The sequence below is a fragment of the Pipra filicauda genome, unplaced genomic scaffold (assembly GCF_003945595.2).
Source record: "Pipra filicauda isolate LSUMZ 115617 unplaced genomic scaffold, ASM394559v2 scaffold336_size1087642_pilon, whole genome shotgun sequence".
In the NCBI taxonomy this organism is placed as follows: Eukaryota; Metazoa; Chordata; class Aves; order Passeriformes; family Pipridae; genus Pipra; species Pipra filicauda.
Window position 1 is genome coordinate 217897 of NW_024104461.1, and position 9174 is coordinate 227070.

The 9174-nt window shown below is 52.2% G+C and overlaps 1 protein-coding gene across 1 annotated transcript; it reads right to left on the reverse strand.

Moving 5' to 3' along the window:
• Nucleotides 1-548: 548 nt before the first annotated feature.
• LOC113994721 (somatotropin) lies at nt 549-9174 on the reverse strand. The gene is made up of 5 exons (XM_039384037.1): nt 9105-9174; nt 3767-3930; nt 2603-2719; nt 2083-2244; nt 549-838 (listed from the first exon to the last, which is right to left on the reverse strand). Exons 1-5 carry the CDS (start codon nt 9172-9174, stop codon nt 638-640), a joined length of 714 nt encoding a protein of 237 aa, XP_039239971.1. The 3' UTR covers nt 549-637.

Below are 9174 nucleotides of genomic sequence, written 5' to 3' on the forward strand. Positions count from 1 at the left end.
GAGAGATCACTCAGCCCTGGGGGTGCCCTGGGCCTTCCTCCCCAGCCCTGGGGGGATCTGGGGGGATCCGGAGGGGTCCCGGACCCTGTTCCTGTGGCCCCTGGCAGGTCCCAGGCCCCGCTCCCCGCAGCTCCAGCCCCTCGGTCACGGCAGCACTGGAGCCGCCATGGCCCGGCCCGGCCATCCCGCTCCTGCCTCGGCCTGGAGCGTGAGGGGAAAGTGCCTCAAATCCACCCCACAGCCACAAATCACCCCACTCAACCGCAAATCCAGTCCCCCCAGCCCCAAATCTACTCCCACATCCACCCCCAGCCTCAAATTCACCTCCCTCAGCCCCACCTCTGCCCCCCCAAAGCCAAACCCACCCGCTAGCCCCAAATCTACCCCCAAATCCACCCTGTCAGCCTCAAGTCCGCCCTCCCCACCCCAAATCCTCACCCCCCTAGCCCCAAATCCCCCCTGTCCTGCTCCAAATCCACCCTGTCCCCGTGGCAGCTCATCCTTCCCTCTCCCACAAGAGCCTGTCCCCCCAAAAAAGCAGAGGCCTGTTGGCAGTAGCGGGTTTATTCTCCGATCTTCTCCCCCGGGGGCAGGGCAGCCGCGGCCGAGGGGGCGGGAGGGGGATCCATCCCGGGGGTCAGACGATGCAGTTCCCCTCTCCGTAGCGCCGGCACTTCATCACCTTCAGGTAGGTCTCCACCTTGTGCAGGTCCTTCTTGAAGCAGGACAGGAGGCCGTAGTTCTTGAGCAGCGCGTCCTCGCCGCGCGGGTGGACGTCGAACTTCTCGTAGGTGGGTTTGAGGATCTGGGGCCCCCGCGGGCTCCGGTCCTCCAGCTCCTGGGGGAGGATGGAGCAGGGCTGGGGATGAGCGTCCACCAAGCTGAGCTTTGGGAGAGGTCAGAGGGGGTTTTCCCCCATGGTGGTGCTTCCCCAGGCCGCTTTACGGTCTGAGAAATGCTCACTGAGCCTTGATGGACCTGAGAAGTCATCACAGACCCAAACCTGACAGAGCTCGAGAGTTTGGGCAATACTCTCAGGCACAGGGTGTGACTCCTGGGGATGGTCCTCTGCAGGGCCAGGAGTTGGGCTCGATGATCCCTGTGGGTCCCTGTGGGCTCGGCATATTCTGTGGTTCTGTTATTCTGTGACCTGGGCTGAGCTCCTCTTGACCTTATCAGAAACCCTCTGTGCTCGCAGGAGCTGGTGCTGTCTGCCGAGCTCCTGCTTCTTTTAACAAACAGCCTTGGAAACTTATTTTTTCCCCTGAATAACAACCCAAGTGGAATCATATTTTTGTTCTCAAACTTTCAAAGAAAGTCGCTGACTTAAATTGTGGCGAGGGTGGACAATTCCTATAGGGCCCCTCTGTGTGGGCCCTATAACCAGCAGTGCTGAATGAGACCCTTTGAGCTCTCCTGTGACCAGTGACCTCCCTGTGCTGGGGCCTCTCAGAGCCCCCAACTCTCCCATTTGCTGCACTTGGAGGATCCCAATCCACGGGGCTGATCCCCCTACTCCACAAGGCTCAGCCCTTCGCCTGCTGAGAAGGTGCAAAGGCATCCCAAGGGAGGATTTCCCTGAATCCCAGGGGAATTGTTCACAGGTACCTTGTCCAGACTCTTTATGTCTGTGTGCATATGCCATAGAAAATGTCCTGGGAATGCTGCTCTCTGAGATTCTGATGTACTTTAGATTTGTGAGTTAGTACTGTGAGTTACTGTTGTGGTGTAGTAAATCCTGTATGAACCCTTTGCTAAATTGTTTAACTTCAGTTATGGTTTAAGTTAAATGCTGTTAAGTTTAAGTGCTGTTGCGCCTTTAAGCTGTATTTCTTTTCATCCTTAACCCTGTCCTACCCTTTGCCTCCCCCCCCAGTCCTCCACATAGATAGTTTTGGGTTTGTTTTGATTTGGATTGATTGATTTTGGACTTTTGTCTGCTTTTCCTCAGTGTGCTTTAACCATTTACTAAGGGGTAGAGTGAACCTTGACAACGAACTTTGTTGTGCTGTCCCTGAGAGCCGAGTGCCCCGTGCCCAGGAATTCTCTTACTCTACAGTCATGCCATGTGCTGTGACTTACCCTCATCAGAGCTTGGATCCCTTCTTCCAGGTCCTTTAGTTTTTCATACACTCTGTCTGAGGTGCCAAGAACCAGGTTGTTTGTGAACACCTTGCTTAGGTACTGCACCGGGGTCAGCCAGGACTGGATGAGAACCAGGGAAAAACGAAGCAGCTCCATGTCCTGAAATTAGGACAACGAAGGGTGAAAGCTGTGTGTGGGGTGTTTGGTAGAGTGTCCTGCTCCCTCTGGGACAGCCTGGAGTGACCCAGAGATGTGTCACTGCTCCTGCAGCTTCAGCAGACAAGTTTTCAGCCTGAGAAGCACCACCCAGCCCCAGGTGCTGTGCAGACAATGCTTGAGATGAGAATATGGTTTATAATGTAACCCAGAAGAGTCCTCCTTTCTTCATGCAGGGTTTAAATAGTGAAAAAGGGAGAGGAGGGAGGAAGCACCAAAGTCCTCACAGATGGAAACCCTCTGTTCCTGCCATGAGGACTCTTCAGACAGGTCTGTGCTTGCCCTGTGGGAGAGAACTTACCGATTTCTGCTGGGCGTCGTCCTTCCCCGTGGGAGCAGGGATGGTCTCTGAGTAGCAATATGCCACCTGGGAATTTTTGTTGGTGTGTCTTTGGTCCTCTGGAATATAGCTGCGTTCCTGCAGAGACATCCCAGATACACTCAGATCTGTCACCTGTGTGCTGGAGGAGGCCACAGACACTTCCCAAGCTGTCCTGCATGGTTACTCATTGCAAAGAATAAATGTGAAACACGAGGTACCTCTGGACAGGGTGGGAAACAGGAGTTTGTGTGTTGGCACAATAGTTACTGGCCCTAAAGGCCTTCCTCTCATGAAGGAAAGGTGCTGAGGTGAACTCAGAACACACCTGGTACTCCCAGGGAGCAGATGATCCCCGAGGAAAGCTCTTGCCAAAGGGACATCTCAGGCCAGCGCCTGGCAGCAGCAGACACTGGGTGGTTTTAAGCACTCGGGCTCTCCCAGGGCCAAAGGTGATGGACACGGGGAAATCTGGCAAAATATCAGTGCTACCTCCCAGCTTATCCTGTGCAGTGGGTCTTGACATGGGCAGAAACGTCCCTGAGGAGGGGGTCAGAGATGGGACAGGGAGCTGAGAGGAGGAGAGAGTCTCCAGGCTGATGGGAGAGAGCACGAGGATGGAATGGCAGTCTCCCTTCAATATTAAATAGTAAAACTTAAGCACTGTACAGCTAATTAGCTAATTAGCTAAGTACTAACAGAGGACAGAATGGGAGATGTTCAGACTTGACAAGTGCCAAAATGTGGAGCTGGAGATACTGATTGTGTAAGTGCCTCTGAGAGCTCTGGAAAATTCTTAGAATGAAGGTACACAGAAGTTTGAGGCATTTAAACTCATCTCTTCATTTCAACCTGCTTGGCCATGACTGAGTCAATAGGCTGATCCTGACACAAGGTTTACAGTCCACAGCTGAAATTACAGACATACAAATCAAGATATGAAGCAAATGCCATTTTCAGAATTTAATGCTGGACAGAAAAAGATTCTGACTACTTATAACCTGTTCTGGTGTCTCTCCACAACTTGTGGACTCTTTCTCCTCACTGAGAGCTGACAAAGACACCAACAGCAGAGAAGTCTCTGTCTGTAGGAAGTCCTACAATCCCGAGTAACAGGAGAAGGTGCCCTGAGGCCACACCACTTACAAACTGCTTGTAGGTCTCTGCAGCCAGGAGGTGAAGGTGCTGAGCCCTCAGCACAGCGTTGGCAAACAGGCTGGAAAGGGGCATGGCCGGGAAGGTGGCAACTTGCTGTGGCCACTGCAGTCCCAGAGTGATCAGGGCAATGGCCAGAGGAGAAAACCAGGACCCTGCAGCAAAGCAGAGGAGGCTGTTAGCAGGGGACTGTGCTGAGGAGGGGGTGGCATCTGGGAATTCATTCCCAGCCTCTTCTGTCCATGCTGGCTGAGCCCTCACCTGCCTTGCTTGGTCCTTGTTGGATGCTGAGGGTGAGCTCAGCCCTCCCCAGAATCAAGGGAATCACAGAACATCCCGAGTTGGAAGGGATGCACAAGGATCATTGAGTCCAACCCCAGGACCATCCCAAGTGAAACCCTTTCACTAGACCTGCCCTCAGGGCTTGTACTGCTCTCAGTGTTTTCAGCAGCAGATTCCTGCCTGGAGTCATGGCTGCTCCATGAAAACTGAGGTGTGTCCCTACAGTTTTCCCTGACACACTCGTGTTTTTCCATAGGCTTGGCCTGTGGAAAGGCAGGGGATGGTGAGACCAGGTGAGGGCCTGGGAGCACCCACTTTAGCTGTGGTTTGATGAGGTGGCACTTTCTGCACTCACTGGGATGAGAGCTGGTGACATTCCCTGTTCTGTGACCAGCTGCTTTTGCTCTCTGGGACAGACCTGTAGGATTTGGTGACATTTGTCAAGCCTAAAGCTTTCCAACCCATGACGTTTCACACAAGTGCTTACAAAGACCACAAAGTTCATCTCAGACAAATATCTGTTGGAGGAGGAATGACCTGGACCCTGTGAGACTTGGACATGAGAATTAGACATAATCCTGATCCCTGTCCTAAGCTTGGAATATGAGTTTTAATATCCATGCCAACATTTATGGTAATAATAACTATTATAACTGTGACTTGACCTTGTTCTTCATGTTCTCCACCCTCTCCTTGCCCTGTTTAGGCTGAAGATTAATTCATGGATTAAAGTCACACTGCAGGGGAAAATTTCATGGATTTATAAATTTCCATATTTTAATTTAGGGATGGCAAGGAGGGTATAGCTCACCACAGAACCCACCCCATTGTCATCTCCCATCACCCTACACATGCAGCAGCACTGCCAGTCCCTTAAAACTGAAATAAAATGTACCTGGAGCCATTTCTGCCCGGTGAGTTGCTCAGGTGTTCCTTGACACTGAATGTTTCCTCCTTTCATCCGGTAAAGGAAACTGTGGAGGCACCCCCTTATATAGCAGGGGGTCTGTTTAAAATGGATCTGTGTGTCCATGATCACAACAACAGCTCCATATCTTCCCACTGAATAAATGCACAAGTGCTCAGGGGGGTGTCACCTCATCACACTCGTTACACACACGAGTGCAGGCTGGGGAGGTTGTTTGCCTGGGGATCAAATCAGTGTTCCATGATTTCACCATATTCTGCTGTTTATTGCAATTAAAAGTTTCCTGATCACTGCAAAACCCATCCCAGATCAGATCAGTGCTTTTACATGGTGGAATTTGTGGTGTCCACTCGATGTTCCTGCAGGGCTCTGCAGCCTTGGCCCACAGTCCACAGGGCTGACTGGCCAGCTGGGGACACTTTGGCCTAAAGCAACTGGCAAGTTCCACCAGAGGAGGTTTACTTTAGATATTAGGGAAAATTTCTCTATGGAAAGGTTGTCCAGGCCTGGCACAGCTGCCCAGGGCAGTGGTGGAGTCTCCATCCCTGGGGGGATTTAAAAGACGTGTGGTTGTGGCACTTGGGGACATGGGTTAGTGGTGGTCTTGGCAGTGCTGGGGGCATGGTTGGACTGGATGGTCTTAGAAGACTTTTCCAACCCCTCTGTGATGTTTTCCTCTATATTGTTTTAGTGAGGATACACCTAGATGGATATTGTCACACAAGTCCTACTTCTACCAAGTAATTGCTTTCTACCAAAAAGCTGAAAGTTCAGCAAATAATTTTGCTGAGCTGGTTTGCCAAAGGTGGGACATGAAGCTGTCCTGTCCAGGTGCTCGTTTGGATCCCAGCCAGCCCACTGCAAATCCAGATGCCAGAGCTCTGGGAGGTTTCTCTCATCCTCAGCTGGATAAGGCTGTGGGAAGATGTGGTTATGAGCATCTTCCTGCTCTTGCCTGAGAAATACCTCTGGATTAAGGAGAGGGTGGGTTTGGAAAGGAAGTGGAGGAGATGGGGAAGGGACTGATGGAATCACAGAATGGTTTGGGTTGGAAGCGACCTTAAAGACTGTCCAGTTCCACCCCCTGCCATGGGCAGGGACACCTCCCACTAGACCAGGTTGCTCCAAACCCTGTGCAACTTGGCCTTGAAGAGGAGAGGACACAGAACACTATCCCTGCTTTTGAGAAAAGCAAGACAGAACCTGGGACTGGCAACTCCAGTGCTCCCCACAGAGCACTGATTGCCCCAAGCCGCCCTTTTTTGGCCCTTTTTCTGGTGTTCAGGGACTGTGCCTGGTTGGGTGGTGATTTAGCTCCCCCCAGGCCCTGGGTTTGCTGTGCTCCCCAGTGTGGCTCTGGTTTCAAAGTAGCAGCATCACCCCCAGGGCAGCTGGAGCAGAGGGTGGAGAGCTGGTTAATAATCATTGGGTGTGTTCCGAGAAGCCCCCCCGGCTGTTGCTGCTGGAGCGTGGTGGTGTCACAGGGTAAATGTCAGTCCCTAGAGAAGAGGGAACAGTGGGTCCTGCAGTATCAGGTGTCCTGTCACCCAATAGCCAGCAACATCTGGGTGTGTTTTTGTGTTTTTCTACTCCAGATCATGTTTAAATATGTCAATATTTGTCAGAGATGAGCAGAGCAGCAGCTCCCCAGCCCAGCCCGGGCACTGCTGCCTGTGAATCAGAGAATATGCTGAGCTGGAAGGGACCCATCAGGATCATTGAGTCCAACTCCTGACCCTGCACTGGACACCCCAACAATCCCACCCTGTCCCTGAGAGCATTGTCCAAACGCTTCTTGAACTCAGATAGGTTTGGTGCTTCCCTGGGGAGACTGTTCCAATGCTCAACCACCTTCTGGGTGAAAAACTTTTTCCTGATATCCAACGTAAACCTCCCCCAACTCAGGTTCAGCCACTTCCTCAAGTCCTGTCGCTGGTCACAGAGAGCAGAGATCGGAGCTGCCCCTCTGCTGCCCCTCAGGAGGATGCTGAAGACACAACGAGGTCTGACCTCAGTCTCCTCCAAGCTGAACAAACCGAGTGACCTCAGCCACTCCTCATAAGGCTTCCCCTCCATCCCCTTCCCCACCCTCGTGGCCTCCTTTGATGCTCTTTAATTGCTTTACGTGTTTTTGTTTTTTTTTTTTTTTTAATATCGCGGTACCCAAAACCGAGCCCGCAGGACTGAAGGTGCCACCGCAGCACCTCGTTGCTCTGTGCCCTGCCTGTCCCTCGCTGCCTCTGCAGCTCCGGCAGCGAGAGCACGGTGCTGACCCCGCGGGGTCTGTGCCGCAGCCGAGCTCGGCGGGGCCGGGCCGGGCTGTGCGGCTCCCCCGGGGCCGGGCCGGGCTGTGCGGCTCCCCCGGGGCCGGGCCGGGCTGTGCGGCTCCCCCGGGGCCGGGCCGGGCTGTGCGGCTCCCCCGGGGCCGGGTTTGTCCCCGGCCGTGCCTGGGCAGTCAGTGAGGCAGAAGCGCCGGCGAAGGCAGTGCGTGACTGCAGCGCCCAGGGCACCACTGCGGTTGCATAAGCGGCTCTCAGACCTCAGCTCGGCCCTTTTTCCAGCTTCCGAACGCCTGCATTTGCAACCCTAAAGCATCCCGTGTCCTCCTGTGATTTCCGAGTTCTTTTTGTTTTTTTGAAAGAGGAAAAAAAAAAGTCCCTCAGTTCTCTTCGGGTTGGGGGTTGGTCCCGTGTCCACCCACCTTACCCTGAGCATCTAAACAAGTGAAAACAGCTTTCCTTGCTCCCTGGATTCTGGTGACCCCCATCCTGGGGGCTGTGTGGGGGGGACCTTCCCACCCCGATGGGTGAGCACAGCCAAGTGAATCCTGACCCAGGAGCTGCTGCCAGCCCAAAGCCCAGGCTCTGCAGAGCTTTTAGGTGATGGGTGATTACCTCTGCCAGCTCCGGGCTCTGAAAATAAATTCCATTTCAGATTTATTTGCTGCAGCTGGAGCTGCTCAGTTTCCCTGAATCCGTCTGGAAAGGTGAGGCTGAAAAGGTCCGGGACTGCAACCCTGTCTGCCTGCCTGAGGATCCCACTGGTGGCAGGGAAACAGGGATTCCTGCTCTCTGCAATCACCTAGGAGGTTGTGGGCAGGTGGGAGGGTGAGTCTCTTCTCACAAGAACGAGAGGAAATGGCCTCAAGCTGTGCCAGGGGAGGTCTAGGTTGGATATTAGGGAAAATTTCTTCCCCAGAATGTTTGTCCAGCCCTGGCACAGCTGCCCAGGGCAGTGGTGGAGCCCCCATCCCTGGAGGGATTTAAAAGCCCCGTGGATGTGGCAGTTCAGGACATGGGTCAGTGGTGGCCTTGGCAGTGCTGGGGGAATTGTTGGACTCCATGATCTCAGAGGGCTTTTCCAACCTAAATGATTCAGGGATTCTATGATAGAAATCAGGACAAAACCCAGAGACTGGATGGTATATACTGACATATATTTATTTACATTAAATGCATTTTAAACACAGACCTATCTCAATACAGAATGAAGCCAAACCACATCTCTAGGCTCCCTAGAATCTAGTCTAAACATTTAAAATAAACCAGTAACACCACAGAAATATTGGTTTACTTCTGGCATTTTAAAGGAAGCCAAAGCCTCTGGAGCAGCAGAGCAGAACTGGTGTCACTGAAACTGCTTTTGACACTGGTGGTTCCTTGCCAGCTGCAAACAGCAGATTCTCCTTATTTTTTGTATTACTCAGCTCAGTCAGTTGAATTAGTTGCATACCCAGAGCTGAGGAACCCCCTGGGAGCTGGGAAGGCCAGAAAATATGCCTTCCTCTTCCATTTGGAAACTGAAAGCAAGGGATGGAGGGACGAGCTCTGCTACTCCTAAAATCTTGGCAAACATGGAAACCAGGAACAGCCAGTTCTTTTCTCTCACTGTGAATGCTCCTTTCTTTAAAACCAATTTAATAAGTAAAATATGTTTAAGCAACTTTTATATACGTGGTGGAACTAGTTCGGGATAGTTTTATTTAATTAGTAAAAATCAATTTCAAAATGCTGGTTTTGTGCTATTTAAACAAAACTGTGGTTTTCCATGGAGGTGGTTTGTTGGTAAACAAGAACCATCCTGTTCCTTCTGAAAAGCCCTGTTTGCTCATAATTTTACCCTCCTCTGGCTGTTTTGGGGTGTGGAGCAGTTCCAGCTGCTTCTTGGAGGCCCAAATGTTGTGAGCCAT